We start from the raw sequence: 18,773 nt of genomic DNA, 5'->3' as shown, positions 1-18,773 counted from the left end.
TGCAGATGACATGAGACTATACATAGATAATCCTAATGATGCTGCTAGAAAACTACTAGAGCTAATCAATGAATTTGGTAAAGTTGCAGGATACAAAATTAATGCACAGAAATCTCTTGCATTCCTATACACTAACAACGAAAGATCAGAAAGAGAAATTAAGGAAATAATCCCATACACCATTGCAACAAAAAGGGTAAAATACTTAGGAATAAACCTACCTAAGGAAGTAAAAGACCTGTACTCAGAAAACTATAAAACACTGATGAAAGAAATCAAAGATGACACAAACAGATGGAGAGATATACCATATTCTTGGATTGGAAGAATCAATATTGTAAAAATGAGTATACTACCCAAAGCAATCTACAGATTCAATGCAATCCTTATCAAATTACCAATGGCATTTTTTACAGAACTAGAACAAAAACTCTTAAAATTTGTATGGTGACACAAAAGACCCTGAATAGCCAAAGCAATCTTGAGGGAACAAAACAGATCTGGAGGAATCAGACTCCCTGATTTAGACTATACTACAAAGCTATGGTAATCAAAACAATATGGCACTGGCACAAAAACAGAAACATAGATCAATGGAACTGGATAGAAAGCCCAGAGATAAGCCCACATACCTATGGTCAACTAATCTATGACAAAGGAGGCAAGGATACACAATGGAGAAAAGACAGTCTCCTCAGTAAGTGGTACTGGGAAAACTGGACAGCTACATGTAAAAAAATGAAATTAGAACACTCCCTAATACCATACACAAAAATAAACTCAAAATGGATTAAGGACCTAAATCTAAGACCGGACACTATAAAACTCTTAGAGGAAAACATAGGAAGAACACTCTATGACATAAATCACAGCAAGATCCTTTTTGACCCACCTCCTCGAGTAATGGAAATAAAAACAAAAATAAACAAATGGGGGCTTCCCTGGTGGCGCAGTGGTTGCGAGTCCGCCTGCCGATGCAGGGGACGTGGGTTCGTGCCCCGGTCTGGGAGGATCCCACATGCCGCGGAGCGGCTGGGCCCGTGAGCCATGGCCGCTGAGCCTGCGCGTCCGGAGCCTGTGCTCCGCAACGGGAGAGGCCACAGCAGTGAGAAGCCCGCGTACCGCAAATAAATAAATAAATAAATAAATAAATAAATAAATGGGACAAAATGAAACTTCAAAGCTTTTGCACGGCAAAGGAAACTATAAACAAGATGAAAAGACAACCCTCAGAATGGGAGAAAATATTTGCAAACGAATCAACGGACAAAGGATTAATCTCCAAAATATATGAACAGCTCATGCAGCTCAATATTAAAGAAACAAACAACCCAATCCAAAAATGGGCAGAAGACCTAAATAGACTATCTCTCCAAAGAAGACATACAGATGGCCAAGAGGCATATGAAAAGCTGCTCAACATCACTAATTATTAGGGAAATGCAAGTCAAAACTGCAATGAGGTATCACCTCACACTGGTTAGAATGGGCATATCAGAAAATCTACAAACAACAAATGCTAGAGAGGGTGTGGAGAAAAGGGAACCCTCTTGCACTGTTGGTGGGAATGTAAATTGATACAGCCACTACGGAGAACAGTATGGAGGTTCCTTAAAAAACTAAAAATAGAATTACCATATGACCCAGCAATCCCACTACTGGGCATATACCCAGAGAAAACCATAATTCAAAAAGACACATGCACCCCAATGTTCATTGCAGCACTATTTACAATAGCCAGGTCATGGAAGCAATCTAAATGCCCATCGACAGACGAATGGATAAAGAAGTTGTGGTACATATATACAATGGAATATTACTCAGCCATAAAAAGGCACAAAACTGGGTCATTTGTAGAGATGTAGATGGACCTAGAGACTGTCATACAGAGTGAAGTAACTCAGAAAGAGAAAAACAAATATTGTATATTAACGCATATATGTGGAATCTAGAAAAATGGTACAGATGAACTGGTTTGCAAGGCAGAAAGAGAGACACAGATGTAGAGAACAGATGTATGGACACCAAGAGGGGAAAGCGGGGGCGGGTGTGGTGGTGGTGGTGGGATGAATTGGGAGATTGGGATCGACATGTATAGACTAATATGTATAAAATAGATATTATCTAATAAGAACCTGCTGTATAAAAAATAAAAATTAAAAAAAAAAAAGCTTGTGCCTACCCAAAGGTGCGAGGGCTCTAGAATCTTAGCGAATCTTTTGCTGTCTTTCCATATGCCATTTTATCACCACATTTTGAATCTAAGCATCTCATCTCAGTAGCTCTCTCACCAGCCAAACCACCAGCATACTGACGAGGGCAGAGGACATGTGTGTAGTACACGCCTGACCTGTGTCTACCTGCAAGTTCAAATCTTACCTTCCCAGCTGCATGGCACAGGGAGATCAGCTCGGTGCTTTGTGACCACCTAGAGGGGTGGGATAGGGAGGGTGGGAGGGAGATGCCAGAGGGAGGGGATATGGGGATATACGTATGCATATAGCTGATTCACTTTGTTATACAGCAGAAACTAACACAACACTGTAAAGCAATTATACTCCAACAAAGACGTTAAACAAAAAACCCCAAAAATCTTACCTTCCATCCTCCTCTCTTTCTCCTCCCTCCGTCTCCCCCTCCTCTCTCCTCCCTCCTCCCTCTCTCTCTCATATACACAACCTATTTTTGTCTTTGTATGTGTGTATTAGAATGCTCTATCGTAAGGAAATAACTTTAGGTAAATGTTAAGACTAATCTTTAAGGATGATTTAAGAAAGGTTAGTCATAAAAGTAAAATACTTGAAACAACTTTGGCATTAGACAAAGGGTTGGTTAAATAAATTACCATACAGCCACATGATGCAGCTGCGATGCTTTGTAAGAATGCTTAATAATGTGGAGAGATGTTCACAAACTATGGTTGTGCGCAAAAAGCAAGTACTAAAACATTATGAATGAGTGAACCCATTTTTGTAAAAACATTAAACATTCTAGAAGGATGTACCACAAAAGCCCTGAGATCACTTCCTGGCACGTGGTAAACACTGTACACTTGCTTGCTAACTATTATCGAAGTAGAGTCAGGGAAGTAAGGCATAGAGACCGGGGGTATCTACCATTGACACAGTTCTAAGTCCAGCTCAGACCTTAGTTAACAGTTGCCACATGAAGGATGCTTTCTGGTTAAAAGAAAGATCCAGCAATGTCTCCTCAACTGAACTGGTTTGAAGCAGAGCTATGAAAATATGCCTATCACCATGAATAGCAGCAGACCTATTTTACTTCATGTTTTGATCATATGAGTAATACATGAATGCATTCTTCTTTTAAAAGATAGATTGTTGAAGATTTAGGTAAAGTCCCCTTGAGAATCATCCCCAATGCTGGACTCTCTTCACTCCCTGAAGAAAACTACTACTCTGAGTTTGGTTGGTGAGCTTCTCGTTTCTTTTATGTCTTCATATACAAATATGTGTACACATAGAAAATCAGAGAATTAAGCTGAGTGGCCAATACAATAGTCTTCTTGTTTTTTAAAATATTACACAATTTTAAAAAATTTGTAGCACTATTTCATAAGTATGCTTTTACATTAATGTGTCATATTGTAATAACACTGAATTTCCTTGTTTCATTCAATAATACATTTTTCATATCTGTTTATGTTGAAACTTAGAGAATGAGTCCATTCTCTTTATTTGCCACATGTATTCCAACATATAAATACACATTTTTTTTTAGACATTCTCTCTATTGATGGGTATTTCAATTGTTTCCAGTATTTCACTAGTCAAACAATGCTGCTATGAACATCCAGAAAATGACTCCTTACGCAAATGTGCAAGTATTTGTCTAGGATAGATAATTAGAAACGGACTTTGTCATGCACACTTTTGGTTTTCATAGTCTGAACCCTCTAAAGTGTATCAACACTCACAGTGTATGATTGCTTAATTTCCCCACATTCTCATCAACACTTGATATTATCAGTTATTTAAAATATTGCAGGACTTCCCTGGTGACGCAGCAGTTAAGAATCCGCCTGCCAGTGCAGGGGACACCGGTTCGAGCCCTGGTCCAGGAGGATCCCACATGCCGCAGAGCAACTAAGCCCGTGTATCACAACTACTGAGCCTACGCTCTAGAGCCTGAGTGCCACAACTACTGAGCCCACGTGCCACAACTACTGAAGCCTGCGCACCTAGAGCCCGTGCTCTGCAACAAGAGAAGCCACCACAATGAGAAGCCCACGCACCACAACGAAGAGTAGCCCCCGCTCACTGAAACTAGAGAAAGCCCGCACACAGCAATGAAGACCCAATGCAGCCAAAAATAAAGAAATAAAATAAAATAGTGCAAATCTGATTGGAGAAAAATGGTCTCACATTTTTGTGTTTCCTGTTTAACAGGGAGGTTGGGCATCTCTAATATGTTTGTTTATTGGTCATTTAAAATTCATTCTCTGAGAACCATGTATTTATATTCTTTGCCTATTTCTCCTGTTTTTCTACTATGTTTTTCTTATAATTTATTTATTTTTTATTTTTTTATTTTTTGTGTATATTTATTTATTTATTTAGTTTCTGCTTTATAACAAAGTGAATCAGTCATACATATACATCTGTTCCCACATCCCTTCCCTCTTGCGTCTCCCTCCCTCCCACCCTCCCTATCCCACCCCTCCAGGCGGTCACAAAGCACCGAGCTGATCTCCCTGTGCTATGCGGCTGCTTCCCACTATCCATCTACCTTACGTTTGGTAGTGTATATATGTCCATGCCTCTCTTTCACTTTGTCACTCTTATAATTTATATGTATACATTTATATTGTATTGTTATTATTTTTTAAATTTTTATTTTATTTATTTTTTATATAGCAGGTTCTTATTAGTTATCTATTTTATACATATTCGTATATATATGTCAATCCCAATCTCCCGATTCATCCCACCACCTTGACCCTGAGCTTGCTGCGCAGCATAAAGCAACACATGGCCCGTGTGTAACAAACACCAGCACTGTGTTCATGCAGCTTTGGGGTCACTTGAGGAATTGAAAGATAATTAGAAATCTAGGAAGTAGATTCTTTCAGTCACTATTTAAGTCCTCCATTCCTCTACTAATCCTCCTCCAAAAGGTTGAAGAGGCGGCTGCCAAGGAAACCTCCTCTCCCAGAACAACAAAATTATTACAACAAAAGCAGAGTTGTCTGAATGGGGACGCAATATTTCATCAGTGTCATCCCGTGAGACCGGCTTCCTCATCCTCTTCCTCCGTCTGTCTGAGAGTCTTGTTTACATGTCAGAGGGAGACATCAGATGCTTTTGAGTTGAATATTTATAACTGATTTTTCTAAAGGAAGCTTCATGTTATTTACCTGCCTGTCAGGCACCATTGTGCACTGAAGGACACAGAGTCTGCATGTCTCATGATTTAAAGGCAAATGCTATTTCCTCAAGGACATTTTAAAGCTTATCATTTTTTTTAAAGCACTAGGCTATGCTGATTCTGCAGAAACAAAGACACAACTAAAAGTGATCAGGCATAAACTCTAATTACAAATTAAATACCTTTTTAAAAAATCTTATCCTTATTAACACTTGATTTTATTTTCATAGATATCAGGAGTAAAGAGAACTCTGAGCATCTTTTCCAGAGGCAATACTTCTGTTCTCTTAGCCCTGTCATCTAGGAAGAAGTTGAATAAAGAAAAAAGGTAGACCAAATGATTAAAACTCTTACAGGCCAGAGAGAACAACTGATTCTTAAGGTGAGCTTAGCCAATGTTTGGCTTTTAATTATAGAAATAAATATGGGGACTTCCCTGGTGGCACAGTGGTTAAGAATCCGCCTGCCAATGCAGGGGACACGGGTTCGAGCCCTGGTCCGGGAAGATCCCACATGCCGCAGAGCAACTAAGCCTGTGCACCTCAACTACTGAGCTCGTGTGCCACAGCTACCGAAGACCACGCACCTAGAGCCCGTGCTCTGCAACAAAGAGAAGCCACCACAATGAGAAGCCCGCACACCACAAAGAAGAGTAGCCCCGCTCACCACAACTAGAGAAAGCCCACGCACAGCAACGAAGACCTAACACAGCCAAAAAACTAGATAAATAAACAAATTAATTTAAAAGAAAAAGAAATATGAAAGAAAGATCATATGAAGTATGATTATAATACAGTGAGATCAGCTTGCTTTTGATTTTTTTTTTTTTTTTTAACAAACAGACCAAATCTTATTACAGCCCAGGAGCACTGTCCTTCAAAGCAATGACCTTGGAAGAGTGTATGATAATTCCATGTATGTAGCATTGTCCAAAGCATTTTAAAAACTCCCCTTGGAGCTGCCTTTGGAACCAGTTTATATACCCATCAGCAAATGGCCCATTACTTTATAATCGCACTACATTGGAGGTCAAAATCAGCATTGACTCATTTAATCACCCCTCTTTCTCTAGACCAAAAAAAAAAATCAAATCCAACCTCAATGGATGAATATTTGTTATGCATGAGATAATCAAAAGAATGACCTGCTACCAGCTCTGGAGGCAATTTGCATTGGGAGTAGTAATCACATTTTGAACAATCACAGGAAATAATTTTACAGGAATACCACTTGTTTGGTGGCCTATGTGCTAATAAATTTACTATTTTTAATTAGTAGTTACAACTCACAAACACTCCCATGTTAGAGGGTGGGTATTTCTGGTTTTCTTCCTTCAGCCCAGAACTCTCTAACCCTTGCGTGTCTCCAGAGTTTCTCTACAGGGTCTCGTTACTGTGGCTGTTTCTCTGTGTGCTCTGTTTCCTATATCTCAAGCCTAGGCTCTTAACTCTTGGTCACTGATTGGTTCACATTGATCTCATTCATCCATCTCCAGGCAAACGATTTAGCAAGCTCTTGACCTTGTATTTGCCTTAATCCTGACTCGGCCAGTTCCAAAACAGAAGCTAGAAGCAGGTGGGGAAAAGAAAGCCAGAATGTGGACTGGCAGTTAGAAGAAGAGGAAATCTGCAAGGCCTGAATTCCTCGCTGTTTGCTCAGAGGCATTCAGGGTTCCATCTGCCTGGCTAACAGGAGATAATGTCAGTAGGAATTTAGCAGGCTTGGGTTACACTATGCTCTGTAAGTTAATACAACAATGGAGAACACAGCTGTAATGGGCAATTCTGGCAAAGCCAAGTGATTTGTCCAACGTGGGAATTGTTAGCACCTCATTCATTATTAAATTGGAAAACAGTTTGGTTGGATTCCCTAAAGGGTCAGCTGCCAGATGTAAGCTCAGAGATGAAATCATTGCTCTTGCAATGATATTTCTTTAGGAATATATACATATTGAATAAAGGACCTTTTGGGGAAATTAAAACCATGAGAATTCCAAGAATTCGCCTAAGTTCCCACAGCTGAATAAAATTTCTAAAGAACTTTCCCAATGTTCTCCCATGCCCTTAGTCTTCCTAATTTGATGAGGGAAGAAGGAAAAATTCCATAGCATGTGCCACCCAAAATTATACTAGAGACATTAATAGCCAGTGATTCTTCCTAGATGACTGGACTAAGAGAACAGGTGTACAGATCAAGATATACAAAACAGTTTCTCCTGGCTCTACTGAATAAGCCCCGTTTAAAAGAGGCTGGTGTACTCCATGCCCATGTGAAGGGGAGGTGAAACCAAGTTTCTTGATCACCAGACCCCAGATGCCTGAAAAAAAATAGATGGGTCCTTCATGTTGAAGAATTGAAACCTTCCCCTTCGAATGTGGAAAAACAAACCAAAAACCAAAAAACCAAAGCTGGGGATCTAAAACAAGGTTTTGAATTTGTACATTCATGAATCAAACATTCCTCTGAGACCCAGATCTGTCTCTTAATACAACATTTAGATGGTGAGTACAGCAGGTCGGGACCATTAGGTGTCATACCACAAAACTCTTTATTTTTCACCCTCACCAATTCTGCCTATAATTTTCCATGGGCCAAATTTCTGCTGTTGGGGTGACCAGCCAGGTGTGCGCTGGCTGTTAGCCATAGACTGTGCCAGCCTCAAACAGTACGTGTTTTGTTTGGAACACAGCCCTGAAACATCTTTAGAATTATCAGAATGAAGGCCTGTTTCAAGAGCACCAGAAATACTACATGGAATCTAACTTAAGTTCCACGAGGTTGACAAGAGCATGGGGCACAAACATTGTAAGACACAAAATATTTGTTTCCTGGGAAAACCCACCTCAAGGACACAAACACAACAAAAATAAGCGCAATGTGAGTCTTCTTTGTGTATCACAGCACAATGCTTGCTTCTTTTTCATAATGTTCTCCACATCTGCTCAAATACCATGTCAGTTCCTACCTGTGCATAGCTGACTTTGGAATTCTACAGTTTCCCTACTGCAAACAAAGGTAAAACCTTATTATAGGCCTTTTGCATAGTCTGTGGGAAGAGGCACTGCCTCCAGATTTGAATCTCCCCAAACCAAAAGAAGGAGAAAGAAAGCCAGCTGGCCTGCATACAATCCACACTGAGACACATGCACGTGCTCAGATTCATTCTGGGGATTTGTCTAGCAAATACTCAAGGGAGAAAGCACATACTGGTTTTGGAAGCCTCTTTGATGAGATGTACCAAGTATACAGGGTTCCAAAAATGAAAACACTGACATTTAAAAAATCTGATGAAATATCTAAAATACATCGAAAAATAAAGAGACTAATATCACAAAGACCAGTACACATACAAATCTGATTTAACATGTGTTGGCCATATTTACCCCAATTGTAAAAAAATAAAATATTTTACAGAGTTATAGTCTCTTTCATACCCTCCCCTGAAGACATCTCTCACTCAGTTGGCCTCCTCAGAGGTAATCACTATCCAGAAATGGATATGTTTCCTTTCCTTCCATATTTTTATTCTTTGATTATATCATTACAGTTATGTATCCATAAGCAAAACATAGTATTGTTTTGTAATGCAATTTAAATATATGTAAATACACATACACATTTACGTGTATTCATGTAGACCTTAAGAAAATAGCTTTCTTGTTTGTTCTTTGTTTTTATACAATGAAAAAAATTAAAAGATATCCAAATGTACTGAATTCATTTACAATACTGGGCCTGGTTAGACAGTCAGGAATCAGACTTTCAAAGCAATATAAAAGTTTCACGAGAGAAGTCATTTTTCAATAAGAAGAAGGTCTTGCATTGTCCCTTGTCTACTGATAAACTCCGTGATCAAATAAACTTCCACGAGCACAGTAAAGAAATTTTGTTTGGGTTCATTGTAGTAGTCAATCCAGTAAATTGGTCATTTAAATTTTTAGAGAGATTCTGGGGACTTCCGGGTAAGATGGCGGAGGAGTAAGACGCGGAGATCACCTTCCTCCCCACGGATACACCAGAAATACAGCTACACGTGGAACAACTCCTACAGAACACCTACTGAACGCTGGCAGAACACCCCAGACCTCCCAAAAGGCAAGAAACTCCCCACATACCTGGGTAGGGCAAAGCGGAGAGATCCCCGCACAGAGGATCGGTGCCGAGCGGCACTCACCAGCCCGAGAGGCTTGTCTGCTCACCCGCCGGGGCGGGCGGCGCTGGAAGCTGAGGCTCGGGCTTCGGTCAGAGCGCAGGGAGAGGACTGGGGCTGGCGGCGAGAACTCAGCCTGAAGGGGGCTAATGTGCCACAACTAGCCGGGAGGGAGTCCGGGAAAACTCCGGAGCTGCCGAAGAGGCAAGAGACTTTTTCTTCCCTCTTGGTTTCCTGGTGCGCGAGGAGAGGGGATTAAGAGCGCTGCTTAAAGGGGCTCCACAGACGGGCGCGAGTCGCGACTGAAAGCGCGGAGCCCAGTGACGGGCGTGGGCCGCTGGGGCTGCTGCTGCCGCCGCCAAGAAGCCTGTGTGCGAGCGCAGGTCACTGTCCACACCGCCCTTCCGGGAGCCTGTGCAGCCCGCCACTGCCGGGGTCCCGGGATCCAGGGGCGGCTTCCCTCGGAGAACGCACGGCGCACCTCGGGCTGGTGCAACGTCACGCCGGCCTCTGCCGCTGCAGGCTCGCCCCGCACTCCGTGCCCCTCCCTCCCGCCCGGCCTGAGTGAGCCAGAGTCCCCGAAGAGGCTGCTCCTTTAACCCTGTCCTGACTGAGCGAAGAACAGACGCCCTCCGGCGACCTACACGCAGAGGCGGGGCCAAATCCAAAGCTGAGACCCAGGAGCTGTGAGAACAAAGAAGAGAAAGGGAAACCTCTCCCAGCAGCCTCAGAAGCAGCGGATTAAAGCTCCACAATCAACTTGATGTACCCTGCATCTGTGGAATACATGAATAGACAACAAATCATCCCAAATTGAGGAGCCAGGAGTCAGTGCTGTGCCTCTGAGGTGGGAGAGCCAACTTCAGGACACTGGTCCACAAGAGACCTCCCAGCTCCACATAATATCAAACGGCGAAAATCTTCCAGAGCTCTCCATCTCAACACCAGCACCCAGCTTCACTCAACGACCAGCAAGCTACAGTGCTGGTCACCCTATGCCAAACAACTAGCAAGACAGGAACACAACGCCACCCATTAGCAGAGAGGTGGCCTAAAATCATAAAAAGTCCGCAGACACCCCAAAACACACCACCAGACGTGGACCTGCCCACCAGAAAGACAAGATCCAGCCTCATCCACCAGAACACAGGCACTAGTCCCCTCCACCAGGAAGCCTACACAACCCACTAAACCAACCTTAGCCACTGGGGACAGACACCAAAAACAACGGGAACTACGAACCTGCAGCCTGCAAAAAGGAGACCCCAAACACAGTAACATAAGCAAAATGAGAAGACAGAAAAACACACAGCAGGAGAAGGAGCAAGATAAAAACCCACCAGACCTAACAAATGAAGAGGTAATAGGCAGTCTACCTAAAAAGAATTCAGAATAATGATGGTAAAGATGATCCAAGATTCTATTTCCAAGATCCAAAATCTTGGAAATAGAATAGACAAAATGCAAGAAACAGTTAACAAGGACCTAGAAGAACTAAAGATGAATCAAGCATCGATTAAAAACACAATAAATGAAATAAAAAATACTCTAGATGGGATCAATAGCAGAATAACTGAGGCAGAAGAACGGATAAGTGAGGTGGAAGATAAAATAGTGGAAATAACTGCTGCAGAGCAAAATAAAGAAAAAAGAATGAAAAGAACAGAGGACAGTCTCAGAGACCTCTGGGACAACATTAAACACACCAACATTCGAATTATAGGGGTTCCAGAAGAAGAAGAGAAAAAGAAAGGGACTGAGAAAATATTTGAAGAGATCATAGTTGAAAACTTCCCTAATATGGGAAAGGAAATAGTTAATCAAGTCCAGGAGGCACAGAGAGTCCCATACAGAATAAATCCAAGGAGAAATACGCCAAGACACATATTAATCAAACTCAAAAATTAAACACAAAGAAATCATATTAAAAGCAGCAAGGCAAAAACAACAAATAACACACAAGGGAATCCCCATCAGGATAACAGCTGATCTCTCAGCAGAAACTCTACAAGCCAGAAGGGAGTGGCAGGACATAATTAAAGTGATGAAGGAGAAAAACCTGCAACCAAGATTACTCTACCCAGCAAGGATCTCATTCAGATTTGATGGAGAAATTAAAACGTTTATAGACAAGCAAAAGCTGAGAGAGTTCAGCACCACCAAACCAGCTTTACAACAAATGCTAAAGGAACTTCTCTAGGCAAGAAACACAACAGAAGGAAAAGACCTACAATAACGAACCCAAAACAATTAAGAAAATGGGAATAGGAACATACATATCGATAATTACCTTAAATGTTAATGGACTAAATGCTCCCACCAAAAGACACAGATTGGCTGAATGGATACAAAAACAAGACCCATATATATGCTGTCTACAAGAGACCCACTTCAGACCTAGAGACACATACAGACTGAAAGTAAGGGGATGGAAAAAGATATTCCATGCAAATGGAAACCAAAAGAAAGCTGGAGTAGCAATTCTCATATCAGACAAAATAGACTTTAAAATAAAGACTACTAGAAGAGACAAAGAAGGACACTACATAATGATCAAGGGATCGATCCAAGAAGAAGATATAACAATTGTAAATATTTATGCACCCAACATAGGAGCACCTCAATACATAAGGCAAATACTAACAGCCATAAAAGGAGAAATCGACAGTAACACAATCATAGTAGGGGACTTTTAACACCCCACTTTCACCAATGGACAGATCATCCAAAATGAAAATAAATAAGGAAACACAAGCTTTAAATGATACATTAAACAAGATGGACTTAATTGATATTTATAGGACATTCCATCCAAAAACAACAGAATACACATTTTTCTCAAGTGCTCATGGAACATTCTCCAGGATAGATCATATCTTGGGTCACAAATCAAGCCTTGGTAAATTTAAGAAAATTGAAATTGTATCAAGTATCTTTTCCAACCACAATGCTATGAGACTAGATATCAATTACAGGAAAAGAGCTGTAAAAAATAAACACATGGAGGCTAAACAATTCACTACTTAATAACGAAGTGATCACTGAAGAAATCAAAGAGGAAATTAAAAAATACCTAGAAACAAATGACAATGGAGACACGACGACCCAAAACCTATGGGATGCAGCAAAAGCAGTTCTAAGAGGGAAGTTTATAGCAATACAATCCCACCTTAAGAAACAGGAAACATCTCGAATAAACAACCTAACCTTGCACCTAAAGCAATTGGAGAAAGAAGAACAAAAACATCCCAAAGTTAGCAGAAGGAAAGAAATCATAAAAATCAGATCAGAAATAAATGAAAAAGAAATGAAGGAAACAATAGCAAAGATCAATAAAACTAAAAGCTGGTTCTTTGAGAAGATAAACAAAATTGATAAACCATTAGCCAGACTCATCAAGAAAAAAAGGGAGAAGACTCAAATCAATAGAATTAGAAATGAAAAAGGAGAAGTAACAACTGACACTGCAGAAATACAAAAGATCATGAGAGATTACTATAAGCAACTCTATGCCAATAAAATGGACAACCTGGAAGAAATGGACAAATTCTTAGAAATGCACAACCTGCCAAGACTGAATCAGGAAGAAATAGAAAATATGAACAGACCAATCACAAGCACTGAAATTGAAACTGTGATAAAAAAATCTTCCAACAAACAAAAGCCCAGGACCAGATGGCTTCACAGCCGAATTCTATCAAGCATTTAGAGAAGAGCTAACACCTATCCTTCTCAAACTCTTCCAAAATATAGCAGAGGGAGGAACACTCCCAAACTCATTCTATGAGGCCACCATCACCTTGATACCAAAACCAGACAAGGATGTCACAAAGAAAGAAAACTACAGGCCAATATCACTGATGAACATAGATGCAAAAATCCTCAACAAAATACTAGCAAACAGAATCCAACAGCACATTAAAAGGATCATACACCATGATCAAGTGGGGTTTATTCCAGGAATGCAAGGATTCTTCAATATACGCAAATCAATCAACGTGATACACCATATTAACAAATTGAAGGAGAAAAACCATATGATCATCTCAATAGATGCAGAGAAAGCTTTCGACAAAATTCAACACCGATTTATGATAAAAACCCTGCAGAAAGTAGGCATAGAGGGAACTTTCCTCAACATAATAAAGGCCATATATGACAAACCCACAGCCAGCATCATCCTCAGTGGTGAAAAACTGAAACCATTTCCACTAAGATCAGGAACAAGACAAGGTTGCCCACTCTCACCACTCTTTTGGAAGTTTTAGCCACAGCAATCAGAGAAGAAAAGGAAATAAAAGGAATCCAAATTGGAAAAGAAGAAGTAAAGCTGTCACTGTTTGCAGATGACATGATACTATACATAGAGAATCCTAAAGATGCTACCGGAAAACTACTAGAGCTAATCAATGAATTTGGTAAAGTTGCAGGATACAAAATTAATGCACAGAAATCTCTGGCATTCCTATATACTAATGATGAAAAATCTGAAAGTGAAATCAAGGAAACACTCCCATTTACCATTTACCATTGCAACAAAAAGAATAAAATATCTAGGAATAAACCTACCTAAGGAGACAAAAGACCTGTATGCAGAAAATTATAAGACACTGATGAAAGAAATTAAAGATGATACAAATAGATGGAGAGATGTACCATGTTCTTGGATTGGAAGAATCAACATTGTGAAAATGACTCTACTACCCAAAGCAATCTACAAATTCAATGCAATCCCTATCAAACTACCACTGGCATTTTTCACAGAACTAGAACAAAAAATTTCACAATTTGTATGGAAACACAAAAGACCCCGAATAGCCAAAGCAATCTTGAGAACGATAAATGGAGCTGGAGGAATCAGGCTCCCTGACTTCAGACTATACTACAAAGCTACAGTAATCAAGACAGTATTGTACTGGCACAAAAACAGAAAGATAGATCAATGGAACAGGATAGAAAGCCCAGAGATAAACCCACGGACATATGGTCACCTTATCTTTGATAAAGGAGGCAGGAATGTACAGTGGAGAAAGGACAGTCTCTTCAATAAGTGGTGCTGGGAAAACTGGATAGGGACATGTAAAAGTATGAGATTAGATCACTCCCTAACACCATACACAAAAATAAGCTCAAAATGGATCAAAGACCTAAATGTAAGGCCAGACACTATCAAACTCTTAGAGGAAACATAGGCAGAACACTCTATGACATAAATCACAGCAAGATCCTTTTTGACCCATCTCCTAGAGAAATGGAAATAAAGGCAAAAATAAACACATGGGACCTAATGAAACTTCAAAGCTTTTGCACAGCAAAGGAAACCATAAACAAGACCAAAAGACAACCCTCAGAATGGAAGAAAATATTTGCAAATGAAGCAACTGACAAAGGATTAATCTCCAAAATTTATAAGCAGCTCATGCAGCTCAATAACAAAAAACAAACAACCCAATCCAAAAATGGGCAGAAGACCTAAATAGACATTTCTCCACAGAAGATATACAGACTGCCAACAAACACATGAAAGGATGCTCAACATCTTTACTCATTAGAGAAATGCAAATCAAAACTACAATGAGATATCATCTCACACCAGTCAGAATGGCCATCATCAAAAAATCTAGAAACAATAAATGCTGGAGAGGGTGTGGAAAAAAGGGAACACTCTTGCACTGCTGGTGGGAATGTGAATTGGTACAGCCACTATGGAGAACGGTATGGAGGTTCCTTAAAAAACTACAAATAGAACTACCATATGACCCAGCAATCCCACTACTGGGCATATACCCTGAGAAAACCATAATTCAAAAAGAGACATGTACCAAAATGTTCATAGCAGCCCTATTTACAATAGCCCGGAGATGGAAACAACCTAAGTGTCCATCATCGGATGAATGGGTAAAGAAGATGTGGCACATATATACAATGGAATATTACTCAGCCATAAAAAGAAATGAAATTGAGCTATTTGTAATGAGGTGGATGGACCTAGAGTCTGTCATACAGAGTGAAGTAAGTCAGAAAGAGAAAGACAAATACTGTATGCTGACACATATATATGGAATTTAAGAAAAAAAATGTCATGAAGAACATAGGGGTAAGACAGGAATAAAGACACAGACCTACTAGAGAATAGACTTGAGGATATGGGGAGGGGGAAGGGTAAGCTGTGACACAGTGAAAGAGCAGCATGGACATATATACACTACCAAACGTAAGGTAGATAGCTAGTGGGAAGCAGCTGCATAGCACAGGGAGATCAGCTCGGTGCTTTGTGACCGCCTGGAGGGGTGCGATAGGGAGGGTGGGAGGGAGACGCAAAAGGTAGGGGATATGGGAACATATGTATATGTATAACTGATTAAATTTGTTATAAAGCAAAAAAAAAAAGAAAATTTTATCTGCAGTTGACTTTTAAGTACAGCTGATACTTACCTGACAGAATCAGGAGTTCAATGATCTCTGCATCTCCCAGAAACGCAGCCACGTGAAGCGGGGTTCGCTTCTCAGAATCCTGAAACAATGGCAAAGATAAATAAGTCAGTGGCAGCCGGAGGTATCTTTTGTAGTTATAGTACGACATGTCACTCACTCTGAGATTAATGCTTGTGACAGAGATTGAAGGCCAAACACCCACTCAGGTGAGTTCTGGTTACACATTTCTCTCAGCATCTCCCACAGTCACGTGTACGAAAGATCCCGATTTCCATGTCTGTGGGTCGTACTTGCCTCCCTACTCCTTTTATTGAAGCCCAGTTCAGGTCAAGGATGGACCATCATGCACTGGATGATGAAATTCCACTTATTTTTAAACTTTCAGTATGGTTAAAAAAAAAATTCAAATCTTTCTACCTACCTTAACAGCATAGTTCAAAGCTTTCAATGATTTATTTTCTTTCTAAGAGAACCTAGTGGAATTGTTCACAAGGACATTTTCCGTTAACTGTTGCCTAGACCACTGCCCATTCATGTAGTACTTATTCAATGCCTACTATGTGCCAGAAGCCAGATTCTGGGGACAGGGAGGGTGACCATGACAGGCCCAGTCCCTGGCTTCATGAAACTCACAATCATGTGGGGAGGCCTACAATAGTCATGTAAGCCAATGACACATGAGATCCTTTCAGATGGTGATAAAGGCTATAACAAAATAAAAACAGGATAATGAGATCAAGTGACTGGGGAGATGGGAAAAAGATTCCTTAGAGTGGTTGAGTAAGGCCTTTCAGAGGATGTTGACCTTGAAGCTGAGAGGTGAGGTAGATATTACTCTGTTTCATAGATGAGAAACTATGGCTCAAATAAATTAAGAAATGTCCTCAAGACCCCACAGGTATATAGCAGAGTCAAGATTAGACCTTCACCTGTCAGATTCCAATCTCAGTCCTCGGCAAAGGCATTTAACATATTGTGCTGAGAGGCAGCCTGCTAACAGGCAGGGGAAAAAATACTGCTTTCCCATTTGTAAACTGGAGATGATAATATCTCCCTAGAGGACTGATAAGAACATTCAAGATAATGTAAGTAAATAAGTCCTAGGCAGGCATGAGGCTTGGTGCATGCCCAGCAAGTGCTCCATAGTAGCCATTATTGTCACAGCATAGATAGTTGTGTGATACTGTAACCCAGCAGGACCCTATGGGGCCTTCCCAGGACAGGACCCACGTCCCTGTCCTCTACCTGCCTCTTGTTTGTAGAAAAACTTTAGCCTCCTAGGCCTTCCCCAAGTTCCAAAGAATACATTTAATCAAAGAAGTGAGAAAGAAAGAAACAAAGAAATTAAGAGAAAACAGTAATAGTTTAGCCATTAAACAAAATCTAGGACCTTTAGTTCCTCCTCAAGTGCTATAGACAATATCCTGAGCCACATCCTTGAGTTGTTTTGCAGATACTGAAACCCCCACCAAGAGGAAGAAGTTAACTGCATGCTGACCTCAAGCACGTAGACCCCAGATAAGTTGGAACCAGAAGGTTGATGATGTTGACTCCCGATAACCTCACCACCAACCAATCAGAAGAATGTCCACAAGCTGGTCACACATCCCAAAACCATCTCCCTCACCCTGACTTTAAAAACCTTTCCCCGAAAGCCACTGAGGAGTACAGGCATTTTGAGCATTAGCCACCCCTTGCTAAGGCAAGTACCCCTTGCTTGGTCTTGCGGTAAACGCTGCACCTTCCTTCACTACAGCCCAGTATCAGTAGATGGTCTTTACTGCACTTAGACGACCAGACCCAAGTTTGGTTTGGTTATGTCTTCCCTCCAAGACTGAGAACTCTCATAGAGTAAATAACAGGTCTTACTCCCCTCTCTCCCCATAGTAGCAGCACAGTCGGTGCTCAGCATAAACTGACCAAACTAAACTAGTCTATGTGTGTGGTCTCTTCCACAAACTTCCATCAACTGTCCCATAACAACAGTAACCAAAGCCTATATGCTATCTTAGAGGTTTCTCCTGAAACTAGCATGCATTTTAGTTTTGAGATTTGTGGATTCACTACTGATTTTAATCATCATTCCTATCATCACTTGATTAGACAATATACCTAACAGTCTTTGTAGCCTAAGGATTCTGTTATTCTGTTTGCGGACAGTTCAGGCCCTCTGTTCTCAGTCTCTTTCAGACCATAGCTTTTAGGCATTTCATGACTCACTAATATCTAAAACAGATGGCAGGCAGGGAACATGACAAGAACTGATCTTCAGACCCGTCTATTTGTTAGGAGGTCTGGTAAATAGGTTTTATGAATGGATTAACTAACTTTTCAGTGGATCAAAAGAGGGGGTTTGAGTTAGCTGGGAATTTATGTTGTCTATGTATGCTGCAGGCAATCACTACAGATAAGCGGAAATAGGGCAGTCATGTTAACTATTCCACATTAAATAATGGTATGCCTTGGAAAAGTCAGTAAGATATACAACCATGGTTAACCCTCTTATTGCTATATCATCCTTTCTGTGAAAATAAAGTTTCAATATTTAAAAACATGTTTGCTTGAGAATCAAGTGTATTAATTTGTGCAATGAACTATACAAATAACTGAGACCAGACTTTCACAAATGTCTTCTATTTCTATTTCTTCTATTGATATTTCTACAAGCACTTTCCTTCTTAGCTTCATATTCCCTTTGAATCCTCATTATATCAGCTGAAAAGTATCTCTTGGGTCTTAGGATAAAAGTTATATAATTATATGTTCTTTCGTGAATTGAACTGGTTCCAGAGTTTTGTTC

The 18,773-nt window shown here is 40.4% G+C and overlaps 1 protein-coding gene across 2 annotated transcripts in view; it reads right to left on the bottom strand.

Annotated features, from left to right (window-relative positions):
* ANKRD44 (ankyrin repeat domain 44) overlaps window positions 1-18,773 on the bottom strand; it is a gene marked incomplete at its 3' end in the record, with an annotated part of 199,775 nt that overhangs the window by 144,670 nt on the left and 36,332 nt on the right. For both annotated transcript variants that reach the window (XM_079710777.1, XM_079710776.1), the window contains exon 2: window positions 15,974-16,052. In XM_079710777.1, coding sequence (XP_079566903.1) covers window positions 15,974-16,052 — 79 coding nt within the window. The remainder of the gene's footprint in view (window positions 1-15,973; window positions 16,053-18,773) is intronic.

Source organism: Hyperoodon ampullatus (assembly GCF_949752795.1).
Source record: "Hyperoodon ampullatus genome assembly, chromosome: 8".
Lineage (NCBI taxonomy): Eukaryota > Metazoa > Chordata > Mammalia > Artiodactyla > Ziphiidae > Hyperoodon > Hyperoodon ampullatus.
The sequence above is the reverse complement of the archived record's forward strand: the minus strand, read 5'-3'. Positions and strand labels throughout refer to the sequence as shown.